The sequence below is a fragment of the Palaemon carinicauda genome, chromosome 37 (assembly GCF_036898095.1).
Source record: "Palaemon carinicauda isolate YSFRI2023 chromosome 37, ASM3689809v2, whole genome shotgun sequence".
NCBI classification, from domain to species: domain Eukaryota; kingdom Metazoa; phylum Arthropoda; class Malacostraca; order Decapoda; family Palaemonidae; genus Palaemon; species Palaemon carinicauda.
The window spans coordinates 28655819-28682403 of NC_090761.1; the positions used below are offsets into that span (position 1 = coordinate 28655819).

Genomic DNA, 26585 nt, shown 5'->3' on the forward strand with positions numbered 1-26585 from the left:
ATTATATATATATATATATATATATATACATATACATATATACTGTACTTCTACATATGCATACACAGTATATGATTGAGTCATGTAAAGTATCAATACGTCTGGCGAACAAAAGAAGTGTTTATTCCAGTAAACTCTCGATAAAATTATTCTAAAAATAAAACAAATAAAATCACTCACAATCCAGAAGAAGTAATTACTTTAGGGCAGCAAGATCTTCGACTGGACTGAAGACCCCGTCTCCACTGGTGATGAAATGTCCAGTGGACGACGCACCGATCTTTGATAACGCATGCGCGTGACTCGAGCCTTGCTATGATTGGCCAACATAAAGCGAGCATTTTGGTCACACAATTGGTCAAAGTTTGTTGTGTAGTAATTGGTGAGATTAACTCCAACAGGTATTATTCTCGTTCGATTGATTTCTCTCGATGGAAGGGGACTCTTTGAGGGAGAATATGAAACGACTTCGTACAAGAGGGTTAACCTTTTCATATCCTCGGGACGAAATGGGGGGGGGGGGGGGGGGGAAATGATCATGCTGTGAGATGTACAGACTTAAATATACAGTTGATCACATTAGAAACTACATAAGTAGGGTTAGTTGTCAAAGTATTAACTCTTTTTGAAAATTTATTTCTAAAGACAGTTTTATACCATTCAGAGTTTTGTTTTTAAATGCTGATATTTTTCACAGCTTATGATATTATTATTATTATTATTATTATTATTATTATTATTATTATTATTATTATTATTATTATTATTATTATTATTATTACAAGTTAAGTAAAAACTCTTGTTGGAAAAGCTACATGCTATAAAGCCAAGGGTTTCAACAGGGAAAAATAGTCAAGTGAGGAAAGGAAGCAAGGAAATAAATAAACTGCAAGAGAACTAATAAACGATCAGTATAAAACATACTAAGACCAGTAACAACATTAAGTTAGATCTTTCATATATAAACTATAAAAACTTCAAAAAAGAAAGAAAAAAAAAACAGGAGGAAGATAAAGAAGACAGATCCGCGTGGCCGTGTGTGCAATCAAGCAAAAGAACTCTAATCCGAGACAGTGGAAGACCATGGCACAGAGGCTATGGCACTACCCAAGACTAGAGAACAATGATTTAATTTTGGAGTGTCCTTTTCCTCGAAGAGCTGCTTAAAGAGTCTCTTCTACCCTTATTGCCTTATTCTATGTTTGGGTTCTCCCAGGTCCCTCAGTGTGAGGCACCTCGTATATCCACCAGAGAGTTGCTAATGCATCTTCCGGTGTATTTTACCAAGAGGAAAGTAGCCACTGAACAATTAGTTATCAAAGCAATAACTACTATTGAAAATTATTTTTTTAAAAGGTTAAGTGATTTGTCATTTAGAGTTTTATTCCTAAATACTAATATTTTTCACAGCCTATGGTAAAAATTGAAACGATGTAAGTCTTTGATAATGTTTCTCTTAAATGCCTCTATATACAGCAGTGCAAATAATTTCTTATATTTGCCAATCCTTTTATATATATATATATATATATATATACTGTATATATATAAAATCTTGTCAGTATATTTTTTATCATTACCGTATATTGCTTTTATTAAGGAATATGAACAGTCTGCCTATCGTCACTTGATAGAAAAAGATATATATCATTATGATAATAAATCTTTTTCAGTTTCAGTTTATTTTATATTTTACATAATTTTCATTTGACTTTTTGCCATTATTTTTCTTATATTCTATCAGGATTTATTTTCTTTATATTCAATGTACCATATTTTGCTATTTCTCCAAATTGACTAATGATAATTGAAATAAATTATTTTTTGGCTAATTTTTTATTAATAGAATAATATAAAGGCTCAATAAAAGATTGGGATAATTTTGGTTTATATCTATATTTGTCTTAATTTATTAACAATATCTTCATGAGTAATGAAAACTTAGATATAAGAAATGCAAAAAGAGAATATTATTTAAATAATTGAATATTTTGAAACGTAAATTCCCGGAAAGTTTATAATAGTAGTGATTTATATAAAGAACAATTCATCATCATCATCTCCATCTCCTCCTACGCCTATTGACACAAAGGGTCTCGGTTACATTTCGCCAGTCGTCTATATATTGAGCTTTTAATTCATTACTTTTCCATCTTTTTTCACGCTTCATAGGCCTCAGCCATATAAGCCTGAATCTTCCAACTCTTCTAGTGTTTTGTGGAGGCTCAGCCATGTAGGTCTGGGTCTTCCAACTCTTCTAGTGAATTCTGGATCCCAGTTAAAAGTTTTGGAGCCCAGTTAAAAGAAAAATATATTGTAAACATCTTCATCTCCTCCTACACCTATTGACGTAAAGGGCCTCGGTTAGATTTCGCCAATCGTCTCTGTCTTCAGCTTATAAATCAATACTTCTTCATTCACTATTCTCTCCATTCATTATCCTCTACTTTACGCTTCATAGTCCTCAGTCATGTACGCCTATGTCTTCCTACTCTTCTAGTGCCTTTTGGAGCTCAGTTAAAAGTTTTAGAGCCAAGTTAAGAAAATAATTGTCAGACATTTCAGGAAACTACTTTTTTAAAAATGTTTTAAGAAAGAAACTTATGCTATGAAATGTCCTAGTTAAGATTCCTTTGTTCGTTACCAATCTTAATATTTTCATTGCTGTTGTTTCGGTAACTTTTACATTTAGATTTTATGCTCATTTTGTATTTATGTAGTTCTTATCATGTGAAATGATATTAACATTTCATTTTAAACTTTTATGTTGTTGAACAGCAGGCGAAAATGCCTGATATATAAACTTACACCTACTGTATATGTATATATATATATGTATATGTGTGTATATATATATGTATATATATATGTTTGTGTGTATATATATACACTGTATTTAAACGTATGTATAGATGGCATATATATATATATATATAGAGAGAGAGAGAGAGAGAGTAGATATACACACACACACATATATATATATATATATATACGTATATATAAAAATATATATATATATATGTGCGTATATATATACATATATTCTCTCTCTTGTGTATATATATATATATATATGTGTGTGTGTGTGTGTATATATATGGAGAGAGAGAGAGAGAGAGAGAGAGAGAGAGCGGCAAGTAAGATTATCTGTATTAGCACTATGGTCATAGTGGTATAGAAAAGAATGTGATTCATATTATCTTCCAAAAACAAAAATTATAACATTACATTATTTAGATTTATTAAACGATGTTATGTAATTGTTTCTCATACTGCGGGTAATTCATCACATGTAATTAATTACAAATGAAGTTTGTTTGATCGTAGTTATACTAAGTCTATATCATGAGCGACTAAGCTTTATTGTGTTTAAAAACCAAATCTGCATATCTTCTTCCCCAGCGTTATCCCTACGTTAAGGGGTCGGTTGTTTGATGCGTCCTCTCCAATGCCTCCTATCAAAGGTATCCTCTTCCTACAAACTTCTTCTCTCCATATCATCCACCACCCCACCGCGCCACCCTAATCTACATATGGTTGGCTTCAGATAGTTTTTGAAAGGTCATTTCCATACAAAGAGCAACACTGCTCAGAAGGAATCCGCAGCCAAGCATCACAAACATTCCCTGAAATAAGAAAAGGATGAGAGTAATCTCAGAATTAAAGATTATAGCAGAACTTTATATAGCACATGAAGTGTATATTCTTTATATGTGCATTTGAAAATATTTTGAAACTGGTCATTTATCAACAGGAATAGAATTTGCAATGGCTTGAAGTTGTCTAAAGGTATTTGGTTTCAGTTCCAGTCTCATCAGAATAGATACTCACCAGAATAGATACTCAGCTGGGCAAGCCCAACCCCCCACTGTGGTGTCAAGCCACGTCAGTGGACTCCCCCAGTCGACAGGGGTCGATCTGCTGCCATGCAAATACTAGGCGAACACGTTTTACACTGTACTAGCCAGGAGGCTGATTTTAGGTGATTGATATAAATCTGTATTATATATCTGTATGGTTACCTACCCATATGTTAGAGATTTTTAGAGTTGATTCAACAGTAATCCTGCTCGGGGGATTACTACATGATGTGGAATTAGGTACGGTGTTTTTGATCCAGTAGTTGTAGAGGCCGCTCTCAGTTAAAGCTTTTATCCTGGAATAAACAATGTGAATAGACTTACATACATACACACACAGATATACTCATATATATATATATATATATATATTTGTTCCGACACAATATACTCAGCGAGAACTACTTTCTATAGGAGAGTCACTTGACCTCTCAATCTCGACCAAGATTTTCCCGCGTTACCCCCCTATCTCGCTCCATATAGTTTCTACCCCCGCCGCCAGGATACGGCCTGAGGGCAGGATTAGGGCAGGTCACTGCCTTCCCGGGTCAGCATCCTCATTAAGTTCTTGGTCGTGAGATGTGAAACATCTCACCCTCTCGCTTAACTCTCGATCCTTTGGCGCGTTGTGATTCCACGTGTTTCCAGTGTGGGGACTTGTGGTTTTTCTGCGTAGTGCGTTTTCGCAAAGTGTTTTCAGTACGTCCCCCTTGCGTATATCCAGTGTTCTTGTAACTCGATAGTGTTGGCCCCTTCGTGTGCGAACGATGGAGCATGTGCGTCGTTGCCCTGGTCCTAGAGCCGGAAAGTCGTGTGGGGCTTTCCTCCCTAAGCCAGAAGTGGACCCTCTTTCCCTTTGTTCCACGTGCAGGGGTAAAGTTTGCTCCTCCTCGGACACGTGTCCGGAGTGCGTAAGTTGGGACGGCATACAGTGGGTACGGTATAGTACCAAGAAGAAGAAGTCGTCTAAGCGTTCCCCCAAAGAAAGTGAGTGGCGTGTCCTCTTTACCGTCGGTCAGTGATCGGTCCGACGAAGCCTCGGCCTCTCCGTCTCCTTCGCAGAGGAGCGGGCAACAAGCCCCCAGTGTTATAGTTAGCCATAGTGTTCTCCCCGGTGAACCCAGTGTGAGGGAGGAACCAAGGGCTGGCACCTCTGGAGAGAACGGAAGGGCCGCTAGTGCTTCGGGGGAATCGGGCCACGTGGCAGGGGATCACGCTTCCTCAGAAGACCCAGTGTGGGGCAGTGTTGCTATTTCGGAGTCCCCCCCCGCCCTCGTGGGCCGGTGCGTCGGGTTCTCCCCCTCCAGAAGACAACCACGCTAGAGTTCGCCGCCCGAGTAGCGATGCCTTCGGATGGAAATTGCCGAAGACTCTGGGGAGGTCACCGCTAAGGATGGACATGTCCCTGGGCCCCTGGCCTCCTAGCAGGGATAGAGTAGACACAGTGCCCTCGATCTCTACAGCAGTTCCCGAGGACTTCCTTCAACATCCTGTCTCGGACGATCGACGGCGAAGAGCTTCCCCCGCGCATCACTCAAGCAGCCGTTACGCGAGGAACGTGGCGCCCTCAGACTCTTCGGAGGCAGATTCATCCTCCGGAGGAGAACTCAGGGAGAAACGACACCGGAAGAGAGAGCGGGCCGAAAGCGATCGTTCCCGCTCCAGGTCGAGGTCGCGGCACAGCAGGAAGCGCCCCCGCTCTCACTCCCGTAAGTACAGGAGGGATGTCTCTCCCGGCGGCGAATGGGTCTACGTCCCTTCATGAGAGTCCAGAAGGCACCGCTCTCCAGACTCTCGGTCCAGTGAACGAGTCTCTAGGTTGTCGCTACCTACGCACAGCCTAGAACCGCTCGACCTGCCACACAGGAAGGACCTCGCTCTTAGGCACAAGTCCTCGAGGCCTCCGGTTCACCCCGCCCAGCGGGGGGAAACGCGCTTCCAAGAAGGCAGCCCGACCGAACCAGCCCAGCTGGGGCGGTCGTCGAGCAGGAAGGACCGGTTCCCGTGGTCGGGTCATCCCACCGGGACCGTGTCCCCCTCTTCCAGAGCCTTGGGGCAGTCGAAGGCCCTCCCGGAGCCGGTGACTCCCGCCCTACGGCGAGACCCACCCGCGTACGGAGCGCCCTACGGTTACGGGTCGACCTCCCTGGAACCAAGAGGAGAACGACCTGTCTACCGTCCAAGCACGGCGCCCCCACGCCAAGCCGAGGCCTCGGCCGACGGAGGCGAGGCTTCCCCGTCGGAGGACTCCGCCTACAGAAGGGTGGTAGGTCTCATCAGGAGGCTCCATGGAATTCCAGAACCCTCGGCGCCTAAGGTGAATGCCTGGAGGTCGAGCCTCCTGAGATACACTCACCGTGACGCCCTGCCGAAGTCCTCCCTGGCCCTTCCTCTCGCCCCAGACCTAGTACTGGGACAAGAATACATTGATAACTTGGTGGCCAGCAGTGCGGGGGCCCCCAAGTCCCAGAGTGCCTCAAAACTCCTCCAAGGTCTCAAACCACAGGGCAAGGTTTATATTCCGGAAGGACGGCGCCCAGGTCCCTGTAGGGTGGACCCAGCCTTGGACATCCTGGGACAAGGCGGCTTGGACGAAAGGGCCTCTTCAGCCCCTGTGTCCTTCTCACCCACTGAAGCCGCCATGATGGAGGAGATGTCAAGAGATCTTGTGAACGTCTCCTCATGGCTGGACTGGTGGGCCTCCACGTTGGTGAACGTACGAGCCTCCACAGACCCCGACGATCCTGAGCAACAAGGTCTCCTGACGGACCTTCTCACCTCCGGGGGGAAAGCCCTCAAGTTTATGGCTTACCAGGCACTCTCCTTGACGGCCAACTGGGTCCTTAGAAAACGGGACACAGTGCTTTCTAAGTTGGCAAGGAAAATCCCGGACAGAGAGGCCCGAGTGGTTCGTAGCCTACCCCTAGGAGGTGAGTCGCTGTTTCCGTTGAAGGAGCTAGAAGTGCTAATGGAGAAGGTGTCCAAGAGGAGAGAGACCAACGCCCCCAGACAAACATCCTCCAGGAGGCCCTCCTTACAGGAGATCAGTCTCGGATAGTGCCGTGACTCCTCAGGCCACCCCCAGCTCTTCGAGGAGGGACGCCCCCTCCTCCTCCTGGACAACAACCCCTCAGCCCTCCCGCAGGGGAGCTCCAGCTTCTGCCAGCTCCTTCAGGTCAGGTTACTCCGCCTCGAAGAGGGGGCAGATCAGGCCGCCCCTCTAGGAAAAGGTAGAGGGAGAGGCCCCCTACTCCCGCCCAAGCCTCGGGTTGGGGGATGCCTCAGACGACCTCATTGGCAAGCATGGAAAACGCATGGGGCGGATGCTTGGACGGTGTCCGTCCTGAAAGAATGCTACAGGGTCCCCTTCATAGCGGATCCACCCCCTCTTATTCCAGCCACCCAGACAGAATGGTTGGCTCCCAGGGACCCGTTGAAAAGGGCCACCCTGCAAAAAGAAGTTTCCTCCATGTTAGAGAAGGGAGCCATGGAAGAAGTCCATCTCCCAGGGCCAGGCTTCTACAGCCGCCTGTTCCTGGTGGAGAAAGCAACGGGGGGGGGGGGGGGGGGGGGTGGGTGGGTGGAGACCAGTGATAGACCTGTCGGCCCTCAACAAGTTCGTCAAGAAGACGAACTTCAAGATGGACACCCCAAAATCCGTCCTGATGTCCTTGAGGGAGAAGGATTTTATGATGATGATCGACCTCAAAGACGCGTACTTCCAGATCCCGGTCCACCCGTCGAGTCGGAAGTTCCTCCGGCTAAAATGGGGCTCCCAGATCCTGCAGTTCAGGACCCTCTGCTTCGGCCTGTCGACGGCCCCTCAAGTGTTCACGAGGGTCTTCGCGACGGTCTCAGTATGGGCTCACGAACGAGGTATCCGTCTCATCAGATACCTGGACGACTGGTTGCTCCTTTCCAGCTCAAAGGCCCTCTTGGAAGAGCAAGGGAAGGACCTCCTCCAATTCTGCAGGAGTCTGGGAATCATTATCAACCTGGAAAAATCGAACCTAACAGAATGGGGTACTTGGGTATGACGTTGGACACCGTGCAGGGGAAGGCCTTCCCCTCGGAAGGCCTTCCCCTCGGAAGACAGGATACAGAACCTCATCAATATCATTCAGCCGTTCCTGTCGGAGCTTTCCAGGAGGGCGAAAGACTGGCAGAGGCTGATAGGTCACCTGGTCTCATTAGAGAAACTGGTTCCCCAAGGGAAGATACGGCTCAGACCCGTACAATGGAACCTCAAGGTCCTATGGTCCCAGACAGGCTCTCAGAAAGCGTTGATTCCGGTCCTTCCGGACACGAGAGCAGCCTTAGAATGGTGGCGATGCCAGTCGAACTCCCTCAAGGGGATGCCCCTCGGGTCCTGTCCCCCCGAGTTTCTCCTGTTCACAGACGCCTCCAGCCTAGGGTGGGGAGCCCACCTGCGGGAGGAAACAGCAAGCGGTACCTGGTCGGAGACCGAAAGGCATCTCCACATCAACGTCCTGGAGCTAAAAGCAGTACAGAAGGCATGTCTGCACTTTGCAAGTCGGTTGAAGGGAAACACCGTGGCCCTAATGTGCGACAACACCACGGTGGTAGCCTACATAAAGAAGCAAGGTGGCATGAAGTCGAAAGAACTGTGTGACCTCACCATAAACATCCTGCATTGGGCGGACGAGCACCAGGTGATACTTCTAGCAAGGTTCATCCCCGGGAAAAGAAACGTGCTAGCCGACGGCCTCAGCAGAATGGGTCAGATAGTAGGGACGGAGTGGTCCCTACACCCGGAAGTGGCCAGACTCATCCTTCAACGCTGGGGCTCCCCGGTGATGGACCTCTTCGCAACAAAGCTCAACGCCAAGCTACCGGTCTATTGCTCCCCGGTACCAGACGAAGGAGCAGCCCTAGAAGACGCCGTCCAGCACAAGTGGGACAACCTGGACGTATATGCCTTTCCCCCCTTCACGCTGTTAAGGCAGGTGCTCAACAGAGTAAGAGCCTCCCAAAACCTAAGGATGACTTTGGTAGCGCCCTGGTGGCTGGAGAGAGAGTGGTTCGCGGATCTAAAAGACCTGGCAAGCCATCCGCCTTGGCCTCTGCCCCCCAGGCCAGATCTGCTGAGTCAGCCTCACTTCCTCAAGTTCCACGACAACCCTCTCTCTCTTCGGCTTCACGCCTGGAGACTATCGAGCGGCTCCTGAAGAAGGAGGGGTACTCCTCCTCCACAGCTAAGAGGATGTCCCTATACCTAAGAAAATCCTCTACCGTGGTCTACCAGGCGAAGTGGGCTGCCTTTACGAAGTGGTGCGCGGCAAAACACATAAGACCTCTTAAAGCCTCGGTCCCTGACATAGCTGACTTTCTCGTGTACCTTAGGGATAAAATAGGGATGTCAATCCCAGCTATTAAAGGAGTACGAGCAGCCTTAGGCCAAGTCTTTCTCCTGAAAGGCATCGACCTGGGGACCTCAAGACACATAGCGATGCTGATTAGAAGTTTCGAGCAGTCCTGTCCTCCTCAAGCCAGGAGAGTGCCCAGATGGGACCTGGCCAAGGTTCTGAAAATGCTGTGTCGTCCTCCCTTTGAACCCCTCAAAGATATCGGGGACAAAGACCTCACCCTCAAGACAGTCTTCTTGCTAGCCTTGGCTTCAGCTTAGAGAGTAGGTGAGATCCATGATCTGTCCTACGACGTGGCACACTCCAAAGGGTGGAGGGAGGTATCCTTCAAGTTCGTACCCTCCTTTGTAGCAAAGACTCAGAACCCAGCAGTCTGGGACCCGAGGTTTGAAGGTTTCTCAATTCCGGCCATCCCCAAGACGGGCAATACGGAAGACCTGAAGTTATGCCCAGTCAGGACGCTCAGGAAGTACCTGGAAAGGACGGCTCATCTCCGCCCAGGTACCAAGAACCTCTTCGTCTCCTCAGGTGTTAATAAGAAGCAAGTCTCCAAGAACACTATTTCCTTCTGGCTGAGACAAGTCATCACTAGGACTTATGATGAGGACAAGGCGGCAGTACCAGGCACTCCCCGCCCCCATGACATCAGAGGCCTGAGCACTTCCTTGGCCTTTGAGAGAAACATGGCGGTGGGGCAGATCCTACAGGCCGGCACTTGGTCGCACCAGTCGACCTTCACTGCCCACTATCTCAAAGACTATTCAAGAAAGTCTTTGGATGGATTCTCCATTGGGACAGTCATCGCCGCCCTTCAAGCTGTGTAGCGGCAGGCTAGAAGACGTCCCCAACGGTGAATAGACTCGTCCCTACTTCTTCAGGAGAAGATTCAGTAGAGAAGATGTTAAGAGGTGAGTCTTAAAATATAAGCGTAAGGTTTCCGCAGTTACCCTCTATCCGCTCTCTGTACCCCCGCAATCCTTAGCCCTCCAGGCACTATGTGCCAGACCAAGTGGCAGAATGGCTCTCCCGCCTCCTAAGGTGTAAGTCTCCTATAGAAAGTAGTTCTCGCTGAGTATATTGTGTCGGAACAAATCAAAAAATTTTAAACAATTTTTATTTTTCCTAACATACTCACCGAGAACTACTTTCGGGTAATGGCCCTCCCGTCCGTCCCCGAGTGCCATTCTTACATTGCCGAGTTGTGCTAAACGTCGAACTTAATGAGGAGGCTGACCCGGGAAGGCAGTGACCTGCCCTAATCCTGCCCTCAGGGCGTATCCTGGCGGCGGGGGGTAGAAACTATATGGAGCGAGATAAGGGGGTAACGCGGGAAAATCTTGGTCGAGATTGAGAGGTCAAGTGACTCTCCTATAGAAAGTAGTTCTCGGTGAGTATGTTAGGAAAAATAAAAATTGTTTAAAATTTTATATATATATATATATATATACTGTACAGTATGTATCCAGGTATACATACAGTAAATTTACACGTGTATATATATATATATATGTATAAATATATATATATATATATATATATGTATAAATACATATATATATATGTATAAATACATATTTATATATATATATATATATATATGTATAAATACATATATATATATGTATAAATACATATATATATATATATATATATACTGTACAATATGTATCCATGTATATATACAGTAAATCTACACATGTGTATATACATACATAATTATATATATATATATATATATATACATATATATGCACATATATGTATTTATTTATATGCATATATATATATACTCTCTCTCTCTCTCTCTCTCTCTCTCTCTCTCTATATATATATATATATATATGTATATATATATTTATATTTATATTATCAGTGCCCAAGCCCAATAGGCCACCATAACCCTTTATGATACCCAGTTTTTATAGGTTCTTTATCCACTAGTCGTTGAATTCTACATAAGGATGTACATACACAAGCTCTCAAATACACATACAATAAGAAAACCTCGATTGGACTAAAGCAAGTTGTTTATTAGGGCATTATAATTATGGCCACCCGTTTACTTTTATTTTATGCTAGTGTATGCGACCAGTCTAAAATGATGGCTAATTATTTCAGATAGATTTGAAAATAAGCACACAGTTTCAACACTTCCCATCTCATCCCCTTTTCCTAACCTAAACCCGAGTGGTTCGGCAATTTGTGGGAGTTTGTGGTTTCCAAGTTAACCTCTCGGGGGTAACCCCTTTTAAAAGGTATGACTACTTGCTCTTCCCCATACCCGAGGGAAGGGGAGTGACTGAATAGTCATACGTTTGGCAATGCCGCTCGGCATAATAAGAAATTATGTACATACGTATATATATATATATATATGTATATATATATATATATATATTCTTACGAAGCTGGTCTAGTGTAGAGTAAATACAGTAGTTTAATAATGATTTTATTTCTATTTTATTTGTGCATTGAAGAGAGGTTAGCCAGCTCTTAAGATGAGTTCTGCTCGTCTAGGCGTGAGTATATTATGTAAATTGCTTGAGACCTTCGTCATTAATTTCATTGTATTCCTTATTCAAGTTAGTATATGTAAATTTACGTTATTTTTAAGAATTAACTTTTTATATTGCGTATATATTTTATGAAGTCTTACGTAAACTGTTTGAGAGTGTTATGTGATCATACACGATATGAACAAGGGCTTATGTAATGTTCTTTTATATTTTAGGAGGTATTGCGTCAGGTTTGTGAGAGAATACGCAGTGCACCATGTGCTTTGGAAAATTTGCGAAAAACCTAGTGATAGGATGTTATCTTTTTTTATTTCGGGGACAAAGGGTGTATGGAGCTAGCTGACTGAGAGAGTTCGTCTCCTTTTTGGGTGAATATGGTCGAGAGAGCAATACTTGGTAACTCTGATGCCTTGCCCTGGCCCCCCACTCTTCCAGATCTCAGTCCTGGAAGTTTCTGGAAGTAGCTAAGTCTTAAAAAAGCGACCCCCAAGGCTGCATAGCAGTAGTAGAGAAGCATTCGTCTTGTGAAAGAGCCAAAAATTCCCTCTCTCTTCCTCCGAGTACCTATAGTGTGGCCTCTCCTTAGTAACTCTGTGCCCCAAAGCAAATCGTGAGTTGAAAAGATACGTAAGCCGAAACGGTGATTTTGAATTCATTGTACTAGGGTGAGTGTTGACATTGTGTAAAGGTTTTATAATTGGCCCTGTAGGAAGGTTAGGTAATTTTATTGTGATCTGGTTATCTATTTTTCATTAAGTGTCAAACTTCAATATTGTACTCAGATTTAATATCAAGTGAAACAAGCGATTGTTTAATTTCATAAAAGTTATTTCTTTTCTGTTAGTCTAAGGAATATTCAGATTTAGCATTTAAAGTGAAGTCATCATATAATTTTCAGATCGTAATATTTTTGTCTTAATCTAAGTTTTGTTCAGACTTAATATTTCGAGTGACTTATTTTGTAATTATGTAAGTTTTTTCAGTGTTGCAATTTAGATAGAATATTTGTATTTTTGTAAAGAGTGTAATATTCCAATCATCACTGTTTAGAATAGTTATGCTTGTATCCTGTTAATGAACCACAGTAAGTTTATTCATAATGATAATTACCCAAGAGACCTTTGGATATTTAGTGTTTTATATATTGCTGTCTGGGAGCTATTTAACTGTCTCAGAATTCATGTATTAATATTTTAAAGTGTAACAGTTTTAATGTAATAGCAAACAAGTGAGTTTGGAATTCGAGAGGTTGATTACCTTGCCAGTCATAGTATATATAATATTATATGTTCGGTTCTCAGTCACGAAACATAGTATAATATATATTTTTGGTGCCCAGACCAGGGAGCTATCATCATATAATAATAATAATAATATATATATATATATATATATATATATATACACATATATATATTTATTATATATATTTATTATATATATACATATATATATATATACCTGGAAAGGACGGCTCATCTCCGCCCAGGTACCAAGAACCTCTTCGTCTCCTCAGGTGTTAATAAGAAGCAAGTCTCCAAGAACACTATTTCCTTCTGGCTGAGACAAGTCATCACTAGGACTTATGATGAGGACAAGGTGGCAGTACCAGGCACTCCCCGCCCCCATGACATCAGAGGCCTGAGCACTTCCTTGGCCTTTGAGAGAAACATGGCAGTGGGGCAGATCCTACAGGCCGGCACTTGGTCGCACCAGTCGACCTTCACTGCCCACTATCTCAAAGACTATTCAAGAAAGTCTTTGGATGGATTCTCCATTGGGACAGTCATCGCCGCCCTTCAGGCTGTGTAGCGGCAGGCTAGAAGACGTCCCCAACGGTGAATAGACTCGTCCCTACTTCTTCAGGAGAAGATTCAGTAGAGAAGATGTTAAGAGGTGAGTCTTAAAATATAAGCGTAAGGTTTCCGCAGTTACCCTCTATCCGCTCTCTGTACCCCCGCAATCCTTAGCCCTCCAGGCACTATGTGCCAGACCAAGTGGCAGAATGGCTCTCCCGCCTCCTAAGGTGTAAGTCTCCTATAGAAAGTAGTTCTCGCTGAGTATATTGTGTCGGAACAAATCAAAAATTTTAAACAATTTTTATTTTTCCTAACATACTCACCGAGAACTACTTTCGGGTAATGGCCCTCCCGTCCGTCCCCGAGTGCCATTCTTACATTGCCGAGTTGTGCTAAACGTCGAACTTAATGAGGAGGCTGACCCGGGAAGGCAGTGACCTGCCCTAATCCTGCCCTCAGGGCGTATCCTGGCGGCGGGGGTAGAAACTATATGGAGCGAGATAAGGGGGTAACGCGGGAAAATCTTGGTCGAGATTGAGAGGTCAAGTGACTCTCCTATAGAAAGTAGTTCTCGGTGAGTATGTTAGGAAAAATAAAAATTGTTTAAAATTATATATATATATATATATATACTGTACAGTATGTATCCAGGTATACATACAGTAAATTTACATGTGTATATATATATATATATATATATGTATAAATACATATATATATATATATGTATAAATACATATATATATATGTATAAATACATATATATATATATATATATATACTGTACAATATGTATCCATGTATATATACAGTAAATCTACACATGTGTATATACATACATAATTATATATATATATATATATATATACATATATATGCACATATATGTATTTATTTATATGCATATATATATACTCTCTCTCTCTCTCTCTCTCTCTCTCTCTCTCTCTCTCTCTTTATATATATATATATATATGTATATATATTTATATTTATATTATCAGTGCCCAAGCCCAATAGGCCACCATAACCCTTTATGATACCCAGTTTTTATAGGTTCTTTATCCACTAGTCGTTGAATTCTACATAAGGATGTACATACACAAGCTCTCAAATACACATACAATAAGAAAACCTCGATTGGACTAAAGCAAGTTGTTTATTAGGGCATTATAATTATGGCCACCCGTTTACTTTTATTTTATGCTAGTGTATGCGACCAGTCTAAAATGATGGCTAATTATTTCAGATAGATTTGAAAATAAGCACACAGTTTCAACACTTCCCATCTCATCCCCTTTTCCTAACCTAAACCCGAGTGGTTCGGCAATTTGTGGGAGTTTGTGGTTTCCAAGTTAACCTCTCGGGGTAACCCCTTTTAAAAGGTATGACTACTTGCTCTTCCCCATACCCGAGGGAAGGGGAGTGACTGAATAGTCATACGTTTGGCAATGCCGCTCGGCATAATAAGAAATTATGTACATACGTATATATATATATATATATATATATATCTTACGAAGCTGGTCTAGTGTAGAGTAAATACAGTAGTTTAATAATGATTTTATTTCTATTTTATTTGTGCATTGAAGAGAGGTTAGCCAGCTCTTAAGATGAGTTCTGCTCGTCTAGGCGTGAGTATATTATGTAAATTGCTTGAGACCTTCGTCATTAATTTCATTGTATTCCTTATTCAAGTTAGTATATGTAAATTTACGTTATTTTTAAGAATTAACTTTTTATATTGCGTATATATTTTATGAAGTCTTACGTAAACTGTTTGAGAGTGTTATGTGATCATACACGATATGAACAAGGGCTTATGTAATGTTCTTTTATATTTTAGGAGGTATTGCGTCAGGTTTGTGAGAGAATACGCAGTGCACCATGTGCTTTGGAAAATTTGCGAAAAACCTAGTGATAGGATGTTATCTTTTTTTATTTCGGGGACAAAGGGTGTATGGAGCTAGCTGACTGAGAGAGTTCGTCTCCTTTTTGGGTGAATATGGTCGAGAGAGCAATACTTGGTAACTCTGATGCCTTGCCCTGGCCCCCCACTCTTCCAGATCTCAGTCCTGGAAGTTTCTGGAAGTAGCTAAGTCTTAAAAAAGCGACCCCCAAGGCTGCATAGCAGTAGTAGAGAAGCAGTCGTCTTGTGAAAGAGCCAAAAATTCCCTCTCTCTTCCTCCGAGTACCTATAGTGTGGCCTCTCCTTAGTAACTCTGTGCCCCAAAGCAAATCGTGAGTTGAAAAGATACGTAAGCCGAAACGGTGATTTTGAATTCATTGTACTAGGGTGAGTGTTGACATTGTGTAAAGGTTTTATAATTGGCCCTGTAGGAAGGTTAGGTAATTTTATTGTGATCTGGTTATCTATTTTTCATTAAGTGTCAAACTTCAATATTGTACTCAGATTTAATATCAAGTGAAACAAGCGATTGTTTAATTTCATAAGAGTTATTCCTTTTCTGTTAGTCTAAGGAATATTCAGATTTAGCATTTAAAGTGAAGTCATCATATAATTTTCAGATCGTAATATTTTTGTCTTAATCTAAGTTTTGTTCAGACTTAATATTTCGAGTGACTTATTTTGTAATTATGTAAGTTTTTTTCAGTGTTGCAATTTAGATAGAATATTTGTATTTTTGTAAAGAGTGTAATATTCCAATCATCACTGTTTAGAATAGTTATGCTTGTATCCTGTTAATGAACCACAGTAAGTTTATTCGTAATGATAATTACCCAAGAGACCTTTGGATATTTAGTGTTTTATATATTGCTGTCTGGGAGCTATTTAACTGTCTCAGAATTCATGTATTAATATTTTAAAGTGTAACAGTTTTAATGTAATAGCAAACAAGTGAGTTTGGAATTCGAGAGGTTGATTACCTTGCCAGTCATAGTATATATAATATTATATGTTCGGTTCTCAATCACGAAACAGTATAATATATATTTTGGTGCCCAGACCAGGGAGCTATCATCATATAATAATAATAATAATAATAATAATAATAATAATAATAATATATATATGTATACACATATATATTTATTATATATATTTATTATATATATATATATATATATATATATATGTATGTATGTATGTATATATATATATAGTCAGATGTTTGCTCTTTATTATATAGGAGAGGATAGTTGTGAGCGACTCTTCATATCAGAATCTAAGCAACTTCCTTTTAACAACCATTAAAGAATTCAAGGCTTATAAAGATATTGCTTAAAATGAGAATATCTTACCTGTCATCCATGGCTGGCCGTAAAGGGCTATTCTTCTGAGTTATCATAGCCATTGCTGAAGGTAAGAATAGTTCGCTGGACATGTAGAATTCACAGTTACCTGTTTGGATAGAGAGAGAAAAAATCTACATTATTTTACCCTGCTTGAGCCCTTGGGCCTATAGCATCCTGCTTTCCTAACTGGGGTTGTAGCTTAACTATAGCTAAAGAGTCTCCTCTACCCTTACCAAGAGGAAAGTAGCCACCGAACAATTACAGTGCGGTAGTTAACCCCATGTGTAAAGAAGAATTGTTTGGTAATCTCAGTGTGGTCAGATGTATGAGGACAGAGGAGAATATGTAAAGAATAGTCCAGTCTATTCAGTGTATGTGTAGACAAATGAAAAATGAACCGTAACCTGAGAGAAGGATGGAAAGTAGTACTGTCTGAGCAGTCAAAGGTCTCTATAACTCTCTAGCGGTAGTATCTCAACGGGTGGCTGGTAATAATAATAAAAGGGATTTACTAAACATTTTGAAAAAAATTAAACTGTTTAATATTTCATATATTCCTGTGCATATTGAACATATTAAATATTATATGAACCATCGGTAATAGAAAATATCTTCTGTTAGATTCAATCAAACATCAATTAATTTCTTCATAAAATATATGAAAATTGCGTATGATTACTAATAATTGCTCTCAAGGATCCCATTTGTTTAATGGTATTTATATTGCTAATTTGCAAAATCTATTGAATGTTTAATCTTGATAAATGTTTGGTTTTGCCTTTTATTGCTAATGTTATCGATAACAGTTAATCTTTATCTACTTAGATATAAGCTATTATCGCTTTACTTGCTTTTACAGTGGACCCTCACCTCAGTTATGTATAATGTTGTCATTAATAGGTACGTATGTATACGTAAATATATATGATTTATGCATATATACATTTATACACACACATGTATATATATATATATATATATATACTCATATATGCATACTTGCATATATGTATATATACGTATATATATGTATGAATATGAATATTTATACATATTTATATTATATATATATATATATATATATATAGGCATATAGTAGGCCTATATGCATATGCATATATATATATATATATATACTGTATATATATATATATATATATATGTATATATATGTGTGTGTGTTTGTGAATGTGTCTATGTATGTGCATATATATGTCTATATATGTTTATTTATGAAAGTATATGGATATACTATATAAATGCATACAAAGACATTCATATATACAAAATGAGTATATATAAAAATATGCATACACACCCATATATATATTTATATATATATATATATATATATATATATATATATATATATATACATATATATTTATATATTTGATATTTTTCAATATTCTAAAACTGTTATTGGTACAAATTAGGACCATATTAATACTGATCGTAAATAGTTTCAATCAATTTGAGTTCTATGTAATTCTCGATACATACAATTATTAATTTACTGAGGTAATTTTCATGCATATTCAATGTCCCTGTGCTTCATTATCAGCTCTTCATTATTGGGTAATTTCTTCGCCAATTTGTTGATGTAAATAACATGTTGATTTACTATTTAATTCACCATTTGAATAGTCCTTTGTAATTGTTAGTAATTTTTTTTCTTTCAATTAATGTTCAGATAAGTATTAGGCAAAGGTTTATTTCTATTTGTTTATTCCCAGTGGGATAGTTGAATCAGTAGAACTTCAAAAGTTCAAACTTGCAGCAAATGTTTTTATGTTGAACGGGGGCACATAATTCTTTTTATTGTTTATATATGAAAGATGTTTTAATGTTGTTAGTGTTTCTAAAATATTTTATTTTAATTGTTCATTACTTCTTATGTCGTTTTTTTTTATTTCCTTATTTCTTTTCCTCAATGGGCTATTTTTCCCTGTTGGAGCCCTTTGGCTTATAGCATCTTGCTTTTCTAACTAGGGTTGTAACTTATCTAGTAATAATGATAATGATAATAACGGCAAAAAAAATTTTTTTTTTTGAGATATTTATCATTTTCATAGAACTCCATCTCTTCTATAATTGTAAGTCATTTAAAATCCGTTTTTTTCTGGTCAGATATTTATCTCCGCCAACGAAGTTGGAAGGAGATTATTTTCGGCCCTATTTGTGCGTTTGCTCGTGTGTGGGTGTGTTTGTTTGTGTACAGTTTCGTGGCAACAATTTAAATGGTAGAGTAATGAAACTTGCAGGGATTAACTCTTGTGTAAAAAGCTGGAAATGATTAAATTTTGGAAGGTCAAGGTCACGGTCAAGCTAAATGTCCAATTCACGTAATCAGCCATAAGTTTGGACATCGTTGTCACAGAGGCTTCAAACTTGGCTCATATATTAGTGTATGAAAATCCACGCCTATTGATATATGTTAATGTCAAAGGGCAAGGTCAAGGTCGAGCAAAAGGTTGAGAAATGAGCTGTTGTGGCAGAGGTATGTGCTCTACTGAGTGACCCTCTAGTTACTTTTGCACGGCAATTGTTTCATACACACTCGTACACTATAACGGTTTAGTTTTTTCTTATCTTATCACTTGCTCTTCCCGGCACTGTTGATAAACCAACCTATATAAGCCTGACAACTCATGAATAATTTTGTGTGAATTTTTCGTGACGCTCTTGCTCGCAAGTCCTGGTATTTAAGCTCGATGTCTGTTTAATGTAAGTTTAGTTGCATTCACCTCACCTCTCAGTTATTATTATTATTATTATTATTATTATTATTATTATTATTATTATTAGCTAAGCTACAACCCTAGTTAGAAAAGGAAGATGCTATAAGCCCAAGGGCTTCAACATGGAAAAATAGCCCGTTGAGGAAAGGAAATAAGGAAATAGATAAACGATATAAGAAGTATTGAACAATTAAAATAAAATATTTTAAAAACAGTAACAATATTATAACACATATTTCACATATAAACTATATTGAGACTTATGTCAGCCTGTTCAACATAAAAACTTTACACTCTACTGAATATATTATTACTGCCTAAGCTACAACCCTAGTTGGAGAAGCAGAATGCTATAAGCCAAAGGGCTCCAACAAGGAAAAATAGCCCAGTGAGGAAAGGAAACAAGGAAATAAATGAACTACAAGAGAAGTAATGAACAATTAAAATAACATATTTTAAGATCAGTAACAACATTAAAACAAATCTTTTATGTATAAACCATAAAAAGAGACTTATTTCAGCCTATTCAGCATAAAAGCATTTGCTGCAAGTTTGAACTTTTGAAGTTCCGATTCAACTACCCGATTAGGACGGTCATTCCACAACTTGGTCACAGCTGGAATAAAACTTCTAGAATACTGTTTAGTATCGAGCCTCATGATGGAGAAGGCCCGACTATTAGAATTAATATCCTGCCTAGTATTACGAACAGGATGGAACTGTCCAAGAAGATCTGAATGTAAAGGATGGTATTGCCTAATTGGGGCCTCTCACAATTGCTTAGTTTTGTTGGTAAAATTTGCTGAGATTATTCTGTAAATCAGTTTTGAGGATTTAGAAAATCCTCTGTTATTGCTTTGAGATTTTATATTAACAGTGGCTTTCCTGATCCTGTTATATGGGAATAATATTAAAGTAGGTTTTGTGCTTAAAATTATGAACGTTTGGTCTTTTAAGTATAAAGCTTTTCATCTGTGCAATGAAGTGACTCCGGGTTGGCTATATAACAATATAACAATAGTATATATATATATATATATATATATATGTGTGTGTGTGTGTGTGTGTGTGTGTGAGTGTGTGTGTGTGTGTATGTGTGAACCTTAGTGATAATGAGAGTATTGAGTGAATCCTCAGTATTTTTGTTTTCTTCAATTCCTCTTAAAGAAGAAGGACGAAAATAGTCATGATTCAATATATTCATTTTTCCCCCATGGTTAGTTGTTATATATATTTGTATATATATATATATATATATATATGTATGTATATGTGTATGTATATGTATATATATATGTGTGTGTGTGTTTGTATATATATATATGTGTGTGTATAGTATACAATTATACAGTTTATGTTCATAGATTATATATATATTTATATATATATATAAATATGTGTGTAGTATACAGTTATACAGTATATGTACATATATTATATGTATATGTATATATATATATATATATATACAGTATATATATATATATATATATATACTGTATATATATATATATATATATATATACAGTATACTGTATGTAGTGTATGAAGAGCCTAAATGTATGTTGATTTATTTGTACACAAGTGCACTTATCATCTCTTTTATTTTAGATGAGCCTATTTAGAGAGAAATGTGAAAGTTCAAATACTTTTATCAATAGTAATTACAGATAATGAAACTTTCCATCAAGACCATCTTCAACCAACCTGTTTTAGTGAAATGCTCAGCCAGAAGCATCCTCAGAGAAAGGTCCTCAATGATCAGAACATGGTCTCCCTCTGCAACCGAGTTCTCCAAAGTGACTCCATATTCGCTCCCTGTTGTGTAGGCCATGCGGCCAATCTCCTCGGATTGGGCCACTTCGTGGAATATACCCGAAGTCACACTCTGAAGAAATTACATGTTACATAATTGTCCTGATGAAAAGTATCATTTGACTCAACATTATAAAATGAATAGATTAGTTTCCAGTTAAGATATTAAAGTTAAGAATCATAATTTCTAGTTCATCATCATCTTCTACGCTTATAGACGCAACGGGGCTCTGTTAGATTTGGGCAGTCGTCCCTATCTTGAGCTTTTAAATCAATACTTCTCCATTCATCATCTCCTACTTCACACTTCAAAGTCCTCAGCCATGTAGGCCTGGGTCTTCCATCTCTACTAGTGCCTTGTGGAGCCCAGTTAAACGTTTGGTGAATTGATCGTTCTTGGGGAGTGAGAAGAGCATAACTAAACCATCTCCATCTACTCCTCATATCCATTATGAAATTGAATTATAAAATCGTATGTGTAGTAATTTGCCAAATCAAATTGTAATAGCAGGCTGATTTATCTTTATATACTAAGTGTATTCTGTGTTACAATCCCACATTTCCTTTATATACTGAGTGTACGCTGTGTCACTCTCCTATATTTTCTTTATATACTAAATGTACTCTGTATCACTCTTCAACATTACCTTTATATACTGGGGGTACTTTGTGTCACTCTTCCACATTACCTTTATATACTGGCTGTACTCTGTGTCACTCTCTCACATTACCTTTATATATTGGGTGTTCTCTTTGTCATACTCTGTGTCACTCTCTCACATTACCTTTATATATTGGGTGTTCTCTTTGTCATTCTCCCAGATTACCTTTATATACTGAGTGTATTCTGTATGACTTTCCAACATTACTTTAATATACTGTATATATTCAGTGTTATTCTCCCACATTACCTTTATATACTGTGTGTATTCTGTGTTACTCTCCCACACCATGATGATGGAAGAATCATCCAGCACCTCTCTCAGAGACTGAAGAGGTTGGGGTATGTAACGAACCGCCAGAAGTGACATGAGATTCCCACTGTAGCTCTTGGTCAAGATCAGCGTGGTCAGCATCCAGACGCAGATCATTATGCGAGACCACCAAGTGTATGAGGTGACCAGCACATCTGCCAAAGATATACTCGATTTAAAAAGGCATGAACTTGGATCTAAACCATATAATCATCTTCGCCAACTTCGTTGCGAAGGCGTGTACCGTATTTATTTCTTTTGTATGTCTGTCTGTCTTGCAATCCGCATAACTCTAAAATTGTTTGACTGAATCTCATGAACTTTGGTTGGATGATTGGCCATGATCCAAGGACAATTTGATTAGATTTTTTGGAGTGATTGGATCAAACGTTAAGGTCAAGGTAACGAAAAACCAAAATTCTCTTTTTGCTATATTGTGGTCAATATTTAACTGATTTGCATGAATCTAGTGTCAAAACGTACATAATTCAATTGCCTATCCTGAGGCAGTGGCAAAGCTATGCGCTCTACCAAGTGGCCATTCTAGTTGAAACATGTTTTATGAAATTTTAATACTGGTTGAGAAATATGGTATGACTCAAAACAAATCTTTTTGAACACTGGAAAATATCAACTTAAAAGTAAGGAAGAGAATGTGCATTATTTTGAAACTAAATCTGAATTTTTTTTTTGTCATTCAAGAGCCCTTCAGATAGTCCACCATTCTCTCTACAAACAAGCATTACAGTAACTACCTCCGTATCTCTTGCTCGCTGTGGATGATCTGGCAACCCAATAAAAAAGATTTAGCATTAATATAAAACATAATAAACTAGAGGGGCACTCAGTAGAGCATAGACCTCCACCGTGGCACCTTATTTCTTGATCTACCGCTCTCTGTGACCTTGACCTTCTAACATCTAATAATTTCCATCTTTTTACACAACAGTCAATCCCTGCAAGTTTCATTACGATTAAAATTGTGGCCCGGAAGTTGTTGACAAACAAAAACACGCACAAACAGGGGGTAAAAAATAACCTCCTTCTAACTTCGTTGGCGAAGGTAATTAGTCGTCCACAATGGCATAATTTTTACGATCTAGGAATGGAAGTCTGATTCACTGCCAGTAAATATTCCACAATGTTTGATGATGGACTTCCTTACCCTCCATTCGTTGTTCTCATTACATGTGTCATCATCATCATTATCATATCCTCCTACACCTATTGACGCAAAGGGCCTCTGTTAGATGTCCCCTGTCAGCTCTCTCTTGAGCTTTTAAATCGATACTTCTCCATTCATCATTTCCTACTTTAGAGGTTGTCTGAGTAAAGGAACTGTCATTGATACACGTTTGTGTTGGTGCAGCCAGTGATTTTAGCCTTTTGGAGGTGTTCTAAACGTTGTAGAGACTGTGCAGTTATGCTTTATAGTCCTCAGCCATGTAGGCCTGGGTCTTCCAACTCTTCTAGTGCCTTGTGGAGCCCAGTTAACTATTACCATGGTAGAATAACTCTTATAGATATAGGGATATTATTAATTGAAAATGGGATTAACTTCATATTTTTTTTTCTTTTATATTTGTTACGTTTGCAATACATTAATGTTCTGTGTCAACTTTAGAAAACTAGAACAACTCTGTTAGGAATAGTGTCATAATGTTATTCATTGACAATACATCAGAAATTGCTATAGTTGCCGCAAAGATTATGGGCAAAATAAGCCCCACCACCTGAGGATGTCAAAGCCAATCATGTTGTCTCCAAGCAAATTAAGCCCCACCCCATGATGATGTCATAGCCAATCACATTGTCTCCAAGCAAAATAAGCCCCATCCCTTGATGCTATCATAGCCAATCACGTCGTCTCCACGCGAAATAAGTCCCTTGTGCCCTGATGACGTCATAGCCAATCACGTTGCCTCCCGCATTAGCAGCGGTCGCAATTGATTTAGGGGTATGTGTTGTGACCGCTGTTAATACGTGAGGCAACATGAATAGCTATGACGTCATCAGTGGGCGGGGCTTATTTCACCGGGAATCTCTGCAGCGACTATACTTGATGCCTTTTTGCAGTTGGGGATTATCATAGCTAGCCCTCCTTCTTTCCAGCGAATACAAACCTTGTTGCAAGAAGACGCGGAAATAGTCGAAAACGTCTTGCTTAGCAGGTCTCTCTCTAATTGGTATAGAGTAAGACAAAATCGTAACCAATCCAATCATAACAATGAAGGCCACGAGTACCCCTGCCCAAACTGGTGGTGCTAGGGGCATTGCAAAGCCCCAGGGATCGACTTCCGTCTCGCCTTGCTTCGCTGCAATCCTGACGTAGTCCACCAACATTGTCTTTGTGAAATCAACCACACTCGTCCTCAGTGGATTGATTCCGAAAGGGCCTAAGGCCATATCTACCTCCTGCGAAGATAAGTAGTCGAGATATTAATTGATTTGCCTGAATGAAATAGGGGTTGGTCATTATTATTATTATTATTATTATTATTATTATTATTATTATTATTATTATTATTATAACCTAAGCTATAACCCTAGTTTGAAAAGCATGATGGAATAAGCCCAAAGGCTCCAACTTGGAAAAATAGCCCAGTGAGGAAAGGAGTAAGGAAATAAATAAACTACAAGAGAAATAATAAAGAATGGAAATTGAATATTTTGATAACAGTAACAGCATTGATATAGATCTCACATATAAACTATAAAAAAAACTAAAAAAAAAAAGGAGGAAGAAAAATAAGACAGATTAGTACACCCGAGTGTACCCTCAAGCAAGAGAACTATACCCCAGGACAGTCGAAAATTGGAATTGTCTTGAGTCTTCAGCTTATTTGGAAAAATTAAATTTCTGTTTATAAATAGTTTTAAGACTTCTGGGTTATTGGTAGATAATAACGATATGGATTTCAATAATAGCGAGAACAGCAATAATAGCTATAGTTAATGATAATAATCACAATAATAATAATAGTAATGATAGATATAATTATAATGTTAATGATGAGACTCATTTATTGTATCCTATTTCTCTTCCACTTCTTTTTGTTAAAGTTTTTATATTTTATATAGGAGCTATTTATTTTAATATTGTTACTATTCTTAAGATATTTTATTTTTCCTTGTTTCCTTTCCTCACTGGGCTATTTTTCATGTTGGGTACCCTGGGTTTATAGCATTCTGCATTTCCAACTAGGGTTGTAGCTTAGCAAGTAATAATAATAGTAATAATAATTTTACTACTACTACTAATACACCACAGAACTACTACTAGTACTACTACTACTACTACTACTAGTACTACTACTACTACTACTACTACTACTACTAATAATAATAATAATAATAATAATATTTTGGAAGATGCTATACAGGCAAAAATTGGTATTTTTCCTCTTATGGCATGGTGCGTTTCTACCTAGGGACGTTGCTTAGCTAATAATAATAATAATAATAATAATAATAATAATAATAATAATAATAATAATAGAACGGGCAAGTAGGTAATATACCTTTAAAGACCCAAGTGAAAATTTTACCTTTCTCAGTACCATTCCAATCATGCCAACCCAGGATCCGTCTGGGAGCAGGTAGCCCCACGATCTGTCGTCAGGTCTGACCAAACCATACCTAGAAACATTCATAGAAATCATCATCATCATCATCATCATCTCCTACGCCTACTTACGCAAAGGACCTCAGTTAGATTTCTCCAGTCGTCTCTATCTTGGGCTTTTTAATCATTGAAATAGACTTAGATATTAAATAGGTTAGGTACATTTATTGTACTAACTTAATCATTTATGAATAAATATGTTTGTGTGTGATAGTATTTTGTATTGATCATCATCATCATCATCATCATCTCCTACGCCTACTGACGCAAAGGACTTCAGTTAGATTTCGCCAGTCGTTTCTATCTTGAGCTTTTAAGTCATTGAAATAGACTTAGATATTAGATAGGGCTTTAGGTACATTTATTGCACTAACTTAATCATTTATGAATTAATATGTTTGTGTGTGATAGTATTTTGTATTGATACGATCATAAATAGTATACTTTGAAGTTTGGAGTCATGTGATGATATGTGTTGATTGTACATAAGTCTGTGAAATAAGATATATGCTGCTGAATTATTATTATTATTATTATTATTATTATTATTATTATTATTATTATTATTATTATTATTAGCTTAGCTACAACCCTAATTGGAATAGGA

General features: G+C 38.9%; 1 protein-coding gene across 1 annotated transcript in view; it reads right to left on the reverse strand.

Moving 5' to 3' along the window:
• Positions 1-3530: 3530 nt before the first annotated feature.
• LOC137629247 (uncharacterized) overlaps positions 3531-26585 on the reverse strand; it is a 122728-nt gene continuing 99673 nt past the window's right edge. The window contains exons 25-28 of the mRNA XM_068360510.1: positions 21272-21337; positions 16830-16929; positions 4030-4159; positions 3531-3629 (exon numbers count right to left, since the gene is read on the reverse strand). Of these exons, the coding sequence (XP_068216611.1) occupies positions 3531-3629; positions 4030-4159; positions 16830-16929; positions 21272-21337 (395 nt within the window). The remainder of the gene's footprint in view (positions 3630-4029; positions 4160-16829; positions 16930-21271; positions 21338-26585) is intronic.